At 39.6% G+C, this 16,524-nt stretch overlaps 1 protein-coding gene across 26 annotated transcripts in view; it reads right to left on the bottom strand.

Moving 5' to 3' along the window:
* Positions 1 to 16,524, bottom strand: part of LOC130551911 (adhesion G protein-coupled receptor L3-like) — a 234,235-nt gene that overhangs the window by 37,777 nt on the left and 179,934 nt on the right. For 19 of the 26 annotated variants that reach the window (XM_057329936.1, XM_057329960.1, XM_057330007.1 and 16 more), the window contains 3 exons: positions 12,971 to 13,156; positions 9,958 to 9,996; positions 2,274 to 2,457 (listed from right to left, as the gene is read on the bottom strand). In XM_057329936.1, the coding sequence (XP_057185919.1) occupies positions 2,274 to 2,457; positions 9,958 to 9,996; positions 12,971 to 13,156 (409 nt within the window). The remainder of the gene's footprint in view (positions 1 to 2,273; positions 2,458 to 9,957; positions 9,997 to 12,970; positions 13,157 to 16,524) is intronic. The other 7 variants (XM_057329969.1, XM_057330050.1, XM_057329978.1 and 4 more) reach the window with 1 other exon arrangement.

Here is a 16,524-nt window from a genome sequence, read left to right as displayed (position 1 = left end):
TTCAAAGCACATATGACCTTCATTCTTCCGTACAACACGAACAAAGCTCAATACACTTTTTAATTTACAACAAAACCATACTGTGAAATGGGGGCTGTAAACTCAAGTTGGTCCATATGACCCATGACTTCTGTCATTTGATAGCTTTGTGTGAGGAACAAATTGAACGTTACTTTTCACTGAAATACCCTGAATTCGCTTCGATCATGCCGTCTTAAGACGTAACACAAAACACTAGCACTCATGAGTGATGAGCGATCTACTGCAACACATTTGAGATTTAAAGGCACAATATGTAATTTTCGCCCTGGAGGCCATAAAACAGAGCTTGGCTTTATGATGCTACTAAGGAGTGTGGAATGATGGGAGATGTTGTCTTGACCTCCAAGGCTGATGGAAATCACTCCGACGGGACTCAAATCATGTTCAGGGATGACATAATAAAATAAAGTTTTATAATCATTACATTATAAACCAAGCCAACAGAGTGGCTTGATAGAAACACGCCTGATGGAATGAAAAGGGGGCGTAACTATGGTTACACCTGCGAATTTCCCTAGATTCGGAAATTGTTGGATACATCTTGCAAAATGTACACTACATATTGCTTGTGGTTTTGGGATATTTTAACACAAAAAGTGTACATATTGTGCCTTTAAGAGAAACATGTTATTGCATACATTTTGATGTGTCCTTGAAAAACAGCTATTGGATGGCTTGAGAAGACAATCCAACACAATCTCATGGAATTTCGTAACTACTCATATTAAATTCAATTGAATAAATTGTATAATCTCATTCAACATTTTTTTACAATTCACGACGTACAAATCCATACAAAATAGGAACCTCATAAAATACTCATCGTAACATTATTACTGACATATCACACGACTCACAGACTAATAATTCAGCTCCTTGTGTCCAGAAGAACGACTTGAAGGTGAATAAATAATACCTGAATTTTCATTTCGATGCGGACTGTTCCTTTAACCGAAGGCTGCTTCTCCGCTCAACGGCCCCACGGGCCAAACAAACCTTATAATGCTGCAAACTAGCACCATCAAACAGGGCCTGAAGGTCTGCTAAAGGTGTCAAATCCCGCAGATTAATTGCTGCTGTGTGAAGGATATAAAATAACCTCGTAAAAAGTTTTTTGGAGGGACTGCCTCCCTCTGAAAACCAAACTCCGGATCCCTTAATATCGGGATAAATCTGATGCCAGACACGATAAATTCTGCTTTATTAATTCCCAAAATGCGAGCCATCTCCATGGAGAGATGGCAGACCTACATTCTGGAGTTTCCATGGCAGCCAGACCCCCTTAAATCCCTGTGTTTAGGGAAAGAAGATATACTGCCTTGATCCTCACTCACCGAGGAACACGTGGGGAACGCTGCTTTCACGCTCAGCATATGCGATGTTGTCAATAGCTTGACACTCGACGAAAACAAGGAGAAACGCACACTACAAACTATCCCCGCAGCATTTAGGCAGGCATTTCCAACTGATTCGAACAAAGCAAAACAAAACACTGCGGCGATTGGTACATTTATAGCCGCGGATATGAGACCCTACTCCGTAGTAGAAAACGCAGGTTTTAAAAACATGCTTCATGTAATTGAGCACCGCTACACTATTCCTTCACGAGGCCATTTCAGCAACACCGTAATTCCTGCGGACGTCCTCTGTAGTTACATGACTGGCCAAGTAAAAAACACAAATGTGGGATAGACTTTAAAGTTTAAAAGTTTTATATTTTATTTTGATTATACAATTCCTTTGTTCAGTTCATCTTTCTGGAAAAACCTAAAAATTTAGTAAAAACAGATATAAAAATTGTTCTTTACTTTGTATTTGTGTCTGTCTACAACAAAATAACTTTTCATTTTTTGTTTTATATGCTGCTGAGTAAATACCACAGAAGATGGGTCACGTATAGCTCATTGTTCAAAGTAAATAAAATCATATGAATAAATAAAAATGTGAAAAAAATCAAGGACATTTTTCTATAATTTCTTCCTTTTTACTGTATCGAAAACGTACCGAACCGGGACAGCACTGTGCCGTATCGAACCGAACCGTGAATTTTGCGAACCGTTACACCCCTACTTCTAATGCTTGAAATACAAATGAAAATGAGCATTTTAAAGGAAATGCTACTCAACTAGTAAATAGCCACATGAAGACAAACACACAAAAGGACATTTAAAAATCATATTATGTTTGATTGACATCATCCAGAGATATCATACGTTGGATTTGTGACTTACGAATGTTTTCTGTGTTTTCTTGCACAACGTCAGTTTTCAGCAGATTGTCGGCGAGCACGAACGCGCCCTGCTCTACGGTATCCAACAGTATGGTAGCGGCACGCAGCTGGTCTCCTGTCGAGAGACCCATCCATGCCGCCCGTGCCTGCGGCTGCAGCAGGTTGTTCACCGTTTCCACCATCGCCTGCGGGAGCAAATCAACGTTAGCGTTCAGAAGCAGCTGCAATGTTACTTCGGTACAACTCCTGTATTTACTCAGAACAGTTTGCAAAATTACACTGACATTTATGCGTTTATCACTTTTATCCAAAGTATCATACAGTGCATTGAAGGTATACATTTCAACAGAATGTGTGATCCCTGGGATCAAACCCATGAGCTTTACATTGCCAATACAACAAACTACGAATGAGCTAAATTATCTTTTTGCTATTCTGATGTAAAGATTGGACGTTGCGCTTTAGCACATAGCATGTAGGTGATGCGGGACTTTGCATGGAGGAGAGCTGAGTGCAGGTAAATAAAACATGCTAATGCAGCGGAGGCCACAGGACAACACACAGTGAGGCATTATTTTTAAACACGCACACTGCAACATTAAAAGTGAGAAAACTCTAACTTACTCATCTATAATTCTGCCACAACAAACACCTCAGCATTTTTCATAAAATATCAAATTTCTAAATTGACATCTTTTTCAAGTAATAAAAATGACACAAAATAAGTGAAATTCGACATGAAAACTGTATAGCATTTATTATGTGACCATATATTAAGACACTCATACTTATTAGTGTTATAAACAGTTAACCATTTTTTGTCGTTAGCATCGCTAATGTACATCTTAATAAAATTGACAGTCATAATATTAACACTCAAAATCACAATCATAGATATAAATAACTAGATGCTGCATTAGCATCTGTTTCTATGGGCCGCTATACGTTGGTCGTCCGCCATATTGGAACGGTGCGAGCTGGTCTGTTAACACTCAAAATCAAGCTGACTGTGTATGATTGTGAAAACATATTTATTGTTGTGTAAACTCAAATATATCTGCTACACTATCACATGACAACAACGAAAGGTTAATCCCTGTGGTTTTCACAGCCATGGCTGCGCAGCGCAGTGTTGGGGCATTCTAGTCAACTGTGTATGACATCAGTGGACCGTTCAAAAATGTCGGCCACGTCTACGTGCCTGGAACTCTTGAATGCGGCATCTAGTTATATATATACTGTATATATCTATGGTCACAATACAACAGATGATTATTTTAATTTGCATTAATATCGCTAGTGTACATCTTATGAAACCAGTTGCAATAAAACCATGTATTCTTTAATGCCACATATACTATATATTTCATATTTTTTTCTTTTTCAATGACTTCTTTTTCCTTACTTTTATATTTTCCCCCTTATGTTTCAAAAAACTGACATACAGACACAAATACTACCACAAAAAACCCCCGAAATGCATACATTATTTCTGCCTGTGTTTTCTTGGTCACACTTTAGTTTAGGGGCCAATTTACACTATTAACTGACTATTAACTATGAGTTTCACCCCAATAAACTTCTTGCAGAATGAGGCATTAAATGTGCTTTATAAATACCAAAAACAGCCAATATCCTAGTAATGCTAAAGAGCAATTCCACATGCTATTAAGCAATTTGCTAATAAACGACTAGTAAATAACCAATTAGCAAGCTTATAAGCAACTAGCGTGAGAATCCGACCCCAAACTAAAGTGCGAGTTTTCTTTGCACCAATCCAACACTTCACAACTGATACCTGTAAGTTTTCCTCAAAGTGTCTTTTCGCACAAACAGAGCTCTGCTCTTAAAGCTTCACATCCAGGCGAGATTGGAGCGGGCGGTACAGCTGCAGCGGATCAATCAACCTTTTAATAATGTTTAACCTCCATCATCAAAACCTCATCATTCTGCCCAATAGCACTACCACCAATATAACATTTAAAATGCGTTGGGTGAAAAATGTGCTCGGAATGCTAATAAGGCGAAATTTCAGTTGGCTGGATGGCCATTTAGACGGATATCTGTCTCCGTTGAAGGCAGGAGAAGATGAAACAAGCCGAAGAGGTTTAGGGACCCGACGGCACTCGCTCACGTTTTACAGCAAACTTTCAAGAGCTCTTCTAATTTGGGCACGCTTTGCGGCCAAGGCTAAAAATGTACGACCGTGGAAGCGCGAAAAGCTTTGTTTTCAATACACGGCACTGAGCATTTGAGAAGACAAAAAACCCAAAGCTCTTTATGGTAAGAGATGTCCAGCATAGTGTGCGATACCGCTCAAGGACGACCTCATCCCTGCTGCTCTAGGGGCTTTGATCAATGAACCATGAAAGAGAATATTCTGATGTAGGAAAGATAAACGCTGACGAAACAAAACAGATAAGTCTCTCGCTGGAAAGCTGAATCATTTGTACGGGAATTGAGTGTGTTTATATGATCCCGTGCCATTGTGGAGAAAAAAGTCACACTTCAAATGCTAACTTAAAAGGAGAAGTTTACATACAGTAAATATTTTTTTTTGTCCACAATTACCCACCCACATGTCATTCAAAACCCATTTGACCTTCTTTTCAAGGTGAAATACTCTCATCGTCTGCCCTCGAACCTCATTCCATCCTCATGTTCAAACTCACCTCACCTTTTTGAGACTCTTACAGTAAGAACAGGTTTAAATATGTGAAAGTGCTATTTGAAAGCTACAGACAAGTTAAAAAATGTTACTGAATGAAGACTGATTGTCCAGTAAATGAAAACATTAGAACCCCCTTGTATCAGTTCTACAAAACAAAAATGGATATTTTTGCTTAATTCTGAGGTAATATGATTTTTAATAATCATTTATTAAAATTTAATTCAAGCAGTTTTCTAAATCTCTATTGCTTTCATTACTGTCTGAAATTTGGAGGAACTAGACTTTTCAGTCCATTGACTTCCCTTCAAATGCATGCAAATGTTTTGACCTGAAACGTAAGCTTCTGCAAAAAGAAAAACGTATTTCGCTGTGTTTGTGTCACGTAAAGATGTTTGAAATAATTATAAACGAAAACGCTCGCTGCGTCCGAAATCGCCTACTTCAATACTATATAGTAGGCAAAAATGAGTATGAGTCATGAATAGTATGTCCAAAACGAGAAATACCTGGATGGTCTGTCATTTCCGCCGAGATTCGTGAGTGTGGATCGGATGGACACTTCTCTATCCCATGAGGCCACGGGAGCTGAGCAACGGTCAAATTTCAAAAGTAAATCAAATAAATACAGCGGAAAACTTCAACGCAGACGTCCGTTTTTAATGCAAGTGCCAATAAATGAATTTCTCGTGACTAAATTGTTTTTATCAAAGCTCACATATAGGTTTTTGTTAATACGTCATAGGTCACATGACCATAAAACATGGCGGACGCAGTATGTCCCAAATGTATTCATACTACTCCCACTCATACTATATAGAACGTACTGTTTTAACGGCCGATAGTTAGGTACTTATTCAAATTTAGTACGTACTGTCACAGTATGCCATTTCGGACGCAGCAACTGTTTCCAGACATCGAGAGAGATTTCAATGACATGGATAGACTAACAGATCCATGTAACAAACGCATTGATCTACTCTTGCTGCAGGTGGAAACTTTGAAATGTTCTTTCGGTGGACCATCGCTGAGCTGTGTAATCCGGCACAGTGCTAAACCGGATCAGACAGGAAGTTCAGACTGAGCCGAACTGGTCCACTCCGGTCTGTTTCACGGCTTACGCGGTCTGATCCTCCCGCACCTCGGCCCAACTCGAGCATTTTACGGCCTGACCCCAGATCATCCCCCAAACCCCCGCGGAGAACGCAAACAGATTACAGACTGATCCCAGGTCAGGTTCTCTGAGCTCGGGGGAAACGTAATAGTGCCAAATACGCCAAATGCTCTTTAATTCACTTCAGTACATGAATCACAATGAATGGCGTGATGCGCAAACCGATAAATATTCATCTATAAAACATTCGGTGCTGATAGCGGCTTCACAAATGATGTAAACGTCTCAATTAAAGGTGGTGCATGCAAATGAGAAGAACACATACGTAATGAGAAAAAGAGAGAGAGCATCATGTGCGTAGCGGATTTAAAGCATTATGGGAGATGAATGTATCGGCGGGATGTTCTAAACAAACTTATAGCAAAGAACATGCCTTAATACGGCAAACAAACGAAAGCAGGAAGATTATTTCAGTTAATACTGAATATACTGACGTTATATTTATCGGAAAAGAAAACAGTCTATTTTTAGTAAAGTGACATTATTTGTATGGAAATTAAGTAAACCCCCCCTCCCCATTTCATAGTAACATAATTCAAACAATTCTCATAAAAAAAATCTCAATCACCGCAAAACATAAGCATCATTTTTTATTCATGTATAACCATCGTAAGTGCTTAAAATTGTACTTCACAAACGCACTTTGCAACTCTTGTTAAATTGTTTCTCGTCTAGGGGGGCTCTTCTCTTCTTCTCATACATACTGATGGCATCCACATTAGAACTGTGCATGTGGAGCCGATCGCTCTGATAGTTCAGCTAGGAAGAAAAATTCTGATTCCTTTTTAATACACATTGCAATTATAATACAAAATATTTCATACTGCTGGTGCACATACAGATAGCCACACAGCCCATCATTCACGTTTTTAAAGACATGCTGAGAGAAAAAGAGGAAAATAAACCTCTTAGAGAAATCCGGTGTTTGTAATTGATTCTGTCACACAGACAGCACTAGCAGTCTCTCTCTCTCTCTCTCTCTCTCTCTCTCTCTCTCTCTCTCTCGAACAGTGTCAGATTGGGTCTTTATGTGCTCACATAAACGGTCACTTGCATTTTTAAAGCATCACTAATCTCTGAATTTCTGTTAGAGTCTCACTGGGGTCACGTCAGTCACCGCTGATGATCTGACACAAAACCATCCTGTGATGTCCCACAATGCCCTGCTGAAACAAGACGCATGTTATCAATCCTTGTTGAGCTGTGACACACAATCACCATACGCTCCTGCGATTCTCGGGATGTTAGCGAAAATCTGTGCAGTGTACAAGTGTGATCAGCAGACATGTTTTCCTGTGTGGTTTGTGTTGGAGATGACGTTTGTTTGACGTATAGTTCTGCAGTTATACCTGCTATGCTTTCTTTATTTTTAAATCTATATGTGGTCAAGCATCCTTTTAATAAAGCTATTAATTTAAAGAAACGTGATCTAAATCGTTTTTTTCATGTTGCTATGTGGTTTCTATGGTGCTTTTGGTTGTTGCTAGGGTGCTCCATGTGGGTGCCAGGGCATTGCTAGAGAGTAGGGATGGAACGATTAATCGTGCGATTCTTATGCTCAGTTTCTCACTGAATTAGAAGTTTAATTTGTTTCATAAAGTACAAGTTTTATAATGCCTGCATTATTTGCATTTTGTGTTTTTAAAAGACAATTTTTCCCTATATTTCATCATTGAGGGTTTCTTTAAAAAAAAGTTCTAGCATCATTTATTTGCAAATGACACTTTCATATGTTATACTCTAACCTTCGTCTATGTTTCAAGTGCGACATAAGTCTCCAAGTGCTTTTACATCCCACTTTATATGGACACAAATAGACAACAAAAACAACAATAAAATCGAAAGACTTTATCTAGTCCGACCACAGCATTATACAGATTCCTCCAAACCACTAAAATCTTGTTCCTTTAAAACAACAACCGATGCGCTTCAGTTTGTTGTGGGTCATTTATTGACTGTGAAAAGGCATCAATAGTTTAACTTTAAACATCCAACCACTTTCTACTTCAGAAACACGTCTCTACCCATAATGCACTAGCAGATTTTCGCTTCTGAAGAAACTGCAAAATAAAATCTATTCCCAACTTGGGATCAGGTCAGATATTGATCCGTCCCTGTTATTAATAAGTCAAACGCAGCGCCGGTGCACAAAACAAAAACCGTCTAAAAAATCTCACAAAGTTCAGCTCTCAGTGGCAATACGCAGGTCCTCGTATTGAACATGACTGTCTTCTCTACAGCAGACATTAACCACTGATCATCAAAGCAAATCCATCGATTTATACTCCCAGAGTTACAAAGCAGATTCTTTTCATCTGGAATAATAAAGACAAGATTCTTGTTGAAGAGCGTAACATATTAAGAGTTTCAATCTCAAACTGTTTTCATGCAAACTCGCTTACCCGCACATTTCTTGTGACATCATAACATTTGGTCACATTTGTATCATTAACTTAAGTACGACTGTGAGCACATGTGGCAGATTTTTACCACCGTAGCTAAGTAACCACAGAGGAGGAGAAAGTGCCAGCTTCAACGTTGTACTTAGTCTGATTAATTATAAAAGAAAATTGCAAGGACAACACTTTAAAAATGAGCACAGTCGGAGCGATTCAAGCGTGAAATGCCTCTTGTCTTTCAAGTGCTTTAACAAGTACTGAGTTAGTGGACTTACGTGGCAACTCACGTCACCGAACCTCGCTCACACAGACAAGCCAGTGTGAATGAGGAACGGAGCAGGTTGCGTCTTGCATTTAAAAGCAGCTTGATGCTGAACAACCTGACTAGTGGACCAAGTTGAACTTATTTTTTCTTCACTGTGTTACAGAAGGTTGAAGACCTCCAACATTGTCTGAACAAACTAAACTGATTCATTAAAGTCAAAATAAAGAAAAGATCAATTGTTATTCGACTGATGTCAGATACATCAGATTTTCATGAAGACATTCACATGTTCGTAAGCATTCCCGATGGGTTAAGATAGTCATGGTTCAACGATTAAGTGCATGCTGGGAAGGGTGAGAATCACATGACCCAACGGGGATGGGGATAAAGCTCAAGCTCAAGCCCAAAGCTGCAGGCAACTGATGATCTGTGACCAGCTGTGCTTTTCCTTAAACCTCGCAAATATTTCTGAAATGAAAATACGGCCTAAATATTAATTGAAAAACTTGCACTAAACAAAAACGATAAATATTGCCTTAGCCTTAAATCAAGATTAAGTTAAAGCACTAAAATCCTAACTAAATAAAACAAGCAGACATCAAATAAATGTAACTTTTACAGCATAGAAATAACAGTAGTAATTAATAGCAATATAAAAATAGACCAAAAATAAAAAATAATAACTGACCTAGAGCTCAACTAGTTGAAACCATCAAAAGATAAGCAAAGCTGGTCTCTTGTGAGCTGCTAATGCGAAATGATGGGTAATAAACTGAGGCCATGAACAAATAGAACTCTCCCTCTTTAATAGAAATGGTCAGGGCTCTGACTTGTAAAGAAACGTTCTGCTTTCTGCCCTGAATTTATATTTATACTCGACCCACGAATTTCCAAAGGTTAATTTTCAAAAGATTACATGCTGAATATGTGGCTTCAACGGTGTATTCTCGGAAATGGCCATTTAATTCATTTAGGCAAAAAAGAAAACGTCTGAGGGTGTCTGGATTATTATGGCCCATTTGCAAAGATTCGGTTTGGTCAAGGCCTCAGATGAAAACAGCATGACCTTACAACAACATGAGAAACATGAACCACGTGCAAATGAGGAGAAATGCACGAGCTTATGGGCATCCTAGCAAAAATGAAGATGACGGCGACTTAATAAGAAGAAAGAAATACCTGAACAAAATATCGACACGATCGCTCCCTTTTCTGCAGCTGAAAACCCGAATAAAATGACACGTCAGTTTCAAATCAAACATACAATGTGACAATATAAAAAGCACATCAGAAAGCTTATAGGGTTGCAAAATACATCCAACTTAAACTCTGAGAACAAGCCAAATTCACTTAATGCATCTATGAAAAACTTGGCGACCTATTACAATATTTAATGCATACTTTAAGATTTATTCGAACTGGGGACAGAACAATTCTAAGCACAACATAAACTTGTGACCAGTCATGCTGGTATATTCCGAAACAACTATTCCATTCCACACACACACAGCCTCACAATCTTTTATATTTCAACAGAGAGAGGCAGAGCCTTTTTTAATCTGGTCCAGGCCGCCTCGCAGGAACGGGGCTTCAGTTTGACGGGTTGTGATTGTAGTCATGATTGCGTGCTTGTGCATTAACGCGCAAACTCTTCTCGGTCACCGCAGGAGCAGAGAGCAGCAGGAGGCACGCTGACAAACGCCTGCATGTGTGTGTGTGCTCCATGAATTATTGAATCTGGGAGAGGAAGAGCGAGGGATAGGAACAGATAAAAATAAATAGCGGGCTGGTCCTTTGTCCTATCGCTGGCGCTGATGGAATGCTAATGCGGGCTGACGGCAGCCATCTTTAGAAGCACCGTCCCAGTTTGCACCACACCTGCAGCTGAAACGCATTACGTTCGCTCTTTAGCACCTCCTGTTAGCGCCTCTTCGGGATTCCTGATCTTTAAAATGTCTTGATCTTGTAGTTTCTGGTCTCCGTCTGTTGGCTGAGCCTGTTGTCGCACTATCAAAGGAATCCATCACTCGTTTCGGTTGGCTTGCAGAGTGTGTCCTGAGCTAACCGTGATGGTGTCATTTGCAAGATGCCTGGGATTTCTTCGCTTGAAATCCACTTTGATCGCCATTGATCAAGCTGGACCGGCTAATGCGCACTTGCCTTCCCGGAGATGCCTCATTAAAAAGATGTGATGGGCCCTTTTAATTCAAAGGCAGGGTTCATACAGTCATCGTGTTGTGGGTTCCCATCTCCCTTTCGAGAGACATGTCTTCTCCTTTCACCATTTCTGGCGTCAGTAGAGTCTCTCGTGTGCTATTTCTGTGCCATTAAAAGAACTCCTGCCATTATGGGGCTTTTAAATCAGTCCCTTATGAGGTTCTGAGTGGTTAGAAGGCAGTTGTGAAAAGAAGCTCAAGAGGGTTTGAAACGGAGCATATATGTTGCATGTATTGAAGATGACGCCAGTCCGAAGCTACTCTTGCACATTCACAGCATCCGAAACCTCAGACTCAGTTTAAAATAACCGCAGAACGCTGTTTGCCTCATTTACATGCGTGAAGGGAGAGTGCCAACTCCGTGCGAATGTCACGGTCCCATCAGGAAACATTCAACGGTGCCGTCTGGCTGCCGGGGAAAGTGCCGTTTGCAGAACCCAGGGTGGAAACAAGTGTGAAGTTTCACAGAAGACACTTGGAAACAGGCTGTTGGGCATCACCACTTCTAAAACCTGCTTGGCACTTTTCACAAATACAGTCAATACAGTACACTTCCAAATTTCTTCAAAAGGAAAACTGTTATTAACTTATATTAACCTAAAATATGACACATCACATGTTTGTATGCCTTAACTATGATTCAATACTAGGGAGGTGCTCACGTTTTTCTGCCCCAGATCGAAACCGAACAACCGAACAATACCGAGTCCTGATTCGATACTTGTATTTTCCTAGTACATTAAGGTTATTAAAATCAATTCGAACTGTCAGATATTATAATCAATTTTCAACTGGCTCACGGTGAATCCTTACATCCCCATTTCTAATAAAAATATAATTGATCACAATATTATTTTCCGAATACTAAACATTTTGCTGCGTGCCAAGTTTTAAGCGCATCTGCGTAACCTGTAACTTTATATATTTTTTAACCTACCATACCTTCCTTGACACCAGGGAGCGAATTATTTCTGAAGCAAACATTTTAAGAGGTTTTTTCACCCAATTTGTGCCATTCGATTGCTAATGTGTACAAGTGATGGGCACTAGAACCTGACACCAGTGATTGATTTAAAAAACACAAAACCGCAGAAATCACTTCATCTCGCCCCCGCTCCAGCTCTCCGAGAACTTCAGCAGATTTATCTGAAGTAGTCAAAATAATCACAGCGCACATTTCTCATGTAGACGGTTATTTTAGAGACAGCAGGAGAGGACGTGTGTGTAGAATGACATCTGCTGTGAACCGTCTGATTCGGGCCTTTGTTCTATAGAGCGTCTGATCCGACCATCCACGTACCATAGAAAAGACAAACTGCATGCGGGTCTGGAGGAAACAGCGTCGAACAGACCTCTTTAACTCCACACAAACTTTAATAACCGCTGTGATTATTCATGCCGTATAATGCCCTCAGAGCGAGTGATAAAATCCTCGCCACGGCGAGAGAGTTTTGCTCGGTGAGTATTTTTAAACAGACGTCTGACTGTGAGGAGGCACACGGGGATCATTCATCCCGACGAACGCGGACATCATTAAAAAAACACCCACTGCTCACCTACACCCCGTTCTTCATATGGCGGAACTCTCATTTATTCTTTATGTCGATTTGTTTTTGTCTGAGAACAGTGTTGGGTTTTTATCCCAGACAGCATGACCGCAGAGCATTGGGACTGTCTGAAGCAAACTGCACAGAAAATAGAAAAGCTTTTATAAATCGGCAAACTCTGATGGTTGCGTTTTAGTTGTTATCGGTCAGTCAGAAACAATGTCATGTTTGCAAGGTACTAGGTTAATAATGAAAGAAGATCATTGTGTAAGATCATTGAGAAATGTCTCCGTGGTTTTGTTTCAACGCAACGGAAGTCAATTGGGGCCATTGTCGTTTGGTTACCAACGTTCTTCAAAATATCTTCTTTCGTGTTCTACGGAAGAAAGAAAGTCATACAGGTTTTGGAATGTGTGAGGTAAGCAGTACCTTATTGAGGCTCCGGGCGGCGCTGTCCTTCCCACCAGGCGTTAGATTCCTGAGTTGGACGTCGAGCAGGTCGATGAGATGACCCATGGCCCTCACTGTGTAGGTGATGTCACCGGCGTGCATGTGGCCCTTAGTCTGTTCAGACAGTTCTCGGGAAATAATGGCAGCTGGCTCCCCCGCTCGGATCTAAAACACACAAACGCACACTGTGATGACCACATCTACGCCTAAAGCCTATAGCTTACAACGGTGCAGCGATTCAAACCCATCACAATGCACAAACTCAATCTGCTTAAACTAAAGAACAACACTTGAGGAAGTTTGGAATATTCCTCTTTACAACTCTGGACTGGTGCCCTGACGTTCTCCTGTAAATTGTCCTGATAGACTTTGAATTCATTGTTCCCTCGATGGTTCCAGGCCCCGACGCTCGCTGAACCATACTGCACCACTGGAATCAGGTTCTGGTGTGCGACGTTCAGTGATCGCAGGCATTGTTCTGCATTTTAAACCACTTTACCAAACACTCTTTGCATGCACCTTTCGTCAGGCTGAGCTGAAATCCCTGCACCACATTCACAGAGTTTTCTGTATTTAAATGACACTGATCACATTTACCTAAACACTTGACTACAAAACACAGAAGGCATCAAATGTCACGCAGAGACTCATTTAACCAAATCAGTCTAAAAGTGTAGATTCATTTAAATGAGTTCTGATTTAAGAAGAAAAGTCAAAAGAAAACGTTTTTCAGTTTTATTTATATTTTGAATTAGTGCTTCTGTTTACAGTATATTGCTTACGTTTTAAAATATACTTAAATATTAAACATGATTATTTTCAGTTAAGTAATGTTGTGTTAACCATTTTCGTTTAGATTACGTTTTTTAAATATTTTATTTGGTTTCAATTAACAGAAATGTTTTAATGGGTTCAGTAAACAATACGATAAACCTGTACTGTAAATAACACATCTGCGCATTTATTTAAACAATTATATGTTGTTTTTTATGTATGTATGTAGTGCATTATTGTTATTATTTCATTTTCTTTTTTTTCTATCTTAATGTATATTTCATGTCTGTATCTATGTTTGCACCATGTGTACACTTTCTTCTTCACGAAGCTCCTGTCGCCAAGTCAAATTCCTTGTGTGTGTAAACATACTTGGTAAAGCTCCTTCTGATTCTGATTCTGATAATAACCTTGACCGCCACCTCAGTCTACTGTAAAAATGTGGGTGCGCAACACCAAGAACAATAACGATAAAGATAACTGTAACAATAACTGCTGTATATTGTGTTCAAGCCAACAGACAGTGGCGTATATACTAAACAACAAAAACAGACAATAAAGGCAATAACGTCAACAACAAACAATGACGTTTATACTAAGCTACCAAATTGGACAAAATTGGCTACACAAATAGTCAATTTTATACTAAGCGGCAAAGATTGGCAATAATGGCAACAACAGACAATAACGTTTATTCTAAGTATTTTATTCTGTACGCCGCCCTTTGTAATCAAATGCAATTTGATGACCTGTCAATGTTTTACTGTAATAAAATCATTCTGAAAGTGATCTCACCTGCTGTATATTATTCATCTCTATAGTTATCAATATATTCTTAAATGTGGAATTCTTTTCAAACTTGAAGTTATAATTGTCGTCCAAATCAACTGGTTGCTACTGGAAAAGCTACACAATTTTTGAGAAGTCATGTCAAAAACATATGTCGCACGTTGGTTTCTCAGTAAAGAATTTAATGAAACGCTCCTCTGGCGAGAGAAAGAAGTGTTTATTTGCTAATGCAAGGTGAGAAACGCACGACAACTGAAGATGTTGTTGACGCTCCGGCTGCCTGCTGCCTCTTTCACTCGCTTCACATTCTGAAGGAAAAGTTCAGCCGAGAATGAAATTCTGTCACTGTTTACTCGCCCTCGTGTCAAAGCCGTATGTTGTTATTCGGTGTAACACAGACAGAGACATTCTGAAAAGCATTTCTGCAGCTCTTCCATACAATGACCATGTCAGTCAAGCTCCGAGAAACATTTTTATGGGAAACAATGTCCGAATTTTCATTTTAACGTAGAATAAATAATGACAAATTTTCATTTTGGGTTGAACCAAAATAAATACTGTGGGGGATGAGATCTGTTTGCTTACTGACTGTTTGCTTACCAAATATCTTCTTTTGTGTTTAGCAGAACAAAAAATGTATACAGGTTTGGAACGATCTGAGGGTGAGTAATTGATGACAGATTTTCATTTTTGAGTGAACTATCCCTTTAACAACTTTGACTTTCTCACCGGTACAGGAACACCGTCCACCGGACATCACACACTCTCTCCATATTTCCTTTTTAATCTTTAAACATATTTTCCCTCAGTCAACAAAATCGGCACATCTGTCTCGTTGTTCATCGATATCTCGACATATTTTATACTCCAGAGCGGGATTGGAACAGGATGTTCGTCTACATTTTCTTCAGACATTCACAAGCCTCGGAGGCGGAGTCGAGCCGTTCAAAGGAAAGTCAAAGTCAAGCCTTTGGTCAGTTTCATAAACCCTGGAATATTCAAATATTTCTTTAAATATTAAACCGAGCATTAAATCACTGAGTACACTGGAATTTATTGTAATAATGAGATCTTTTCATTTTTAAAGGGGTCATATGACACGGCTAAAACAAATATTATGGTTTGTTTTAGATGTAATGCAATGTGTATACACGATTTAAGGTTCAAAAACGCTGTATTTTCCACATACCGTGCATGTTTGTATCTCCTCTTTGCCCCGCCTCTCTGAAATGTGCAGATTTTTTACAAAGCTCATGGCCCTGAAGAGCGAGGTGTGCTATGATTGGCCAGTTCACCAGTGCGTAGTGATTGGTCGAATACTACAAGCGTGTGACAGAAATGTAACGCCTCTTACCATATTTGGAACATCAGGTTCCTCTTCAATTGTACTGACAGGTGCGCCCACCTTACTTGCGTACACATTTGGGCGCTCTTAGTCAAGTCATACCATGAACTGATGTAGATTTGTGGGGGTGTGGTTACACGAGGCGTTTCAGGCAGGTTTGGGTGAGCATTCGCTTTCAGATAGAATGCATCTTTTGTTCCCACACTTTCATTTTTGCAATCTTACGTGTCCAATACATGCATGGGCAACTTATAACACACCAAATACACAGAAAAACACGTATTCGCGCCATATGACCCCTTTAAGATCTATGCTCTTAAACATAGAAATTGAATAGCCTATATAATCACTGAAATTTTCATTTTTATGCATTACATTGCAGTTTAAAGTCGAGAGAGTGATTTTAACACCTTGTCTATTGGCAAATCTTTAAAAGTCAAGATAAACTGCTTCGCGAGTTATTTGTTTTGCGAGTTAAGTGCAACTCGAATCTCTGATCTCCTCTCTCAGAACGACGTGTGTGTTTTTGTGTTGATCATGGTAAACTTGATTTCTGTTCGCTGAATGAATTACACATTGACGTATCTGATCGCTCACTCGTCTCCCTCTCTGCTCCTCCGGATCC

The sequence above is a fragment of the Triplophysa rosa genome, linkage group LG1 (genome assembly GCF_024868665.1).
Source record: "Triplophysa rosa linkage group LG1, Trosa_1v2, whole genome shotgun sequence".
NCBI lineage: Eukaryota > Metazoa > Chordata > Actinopteri > Cypriniformes > Nemacheilidae > Triplophysa > Triplophysa rosa.
Note: the sequence above shows the minus strand (reverse complement) of the source record. Positions and strands in the feature narration are given on the sequence as shown.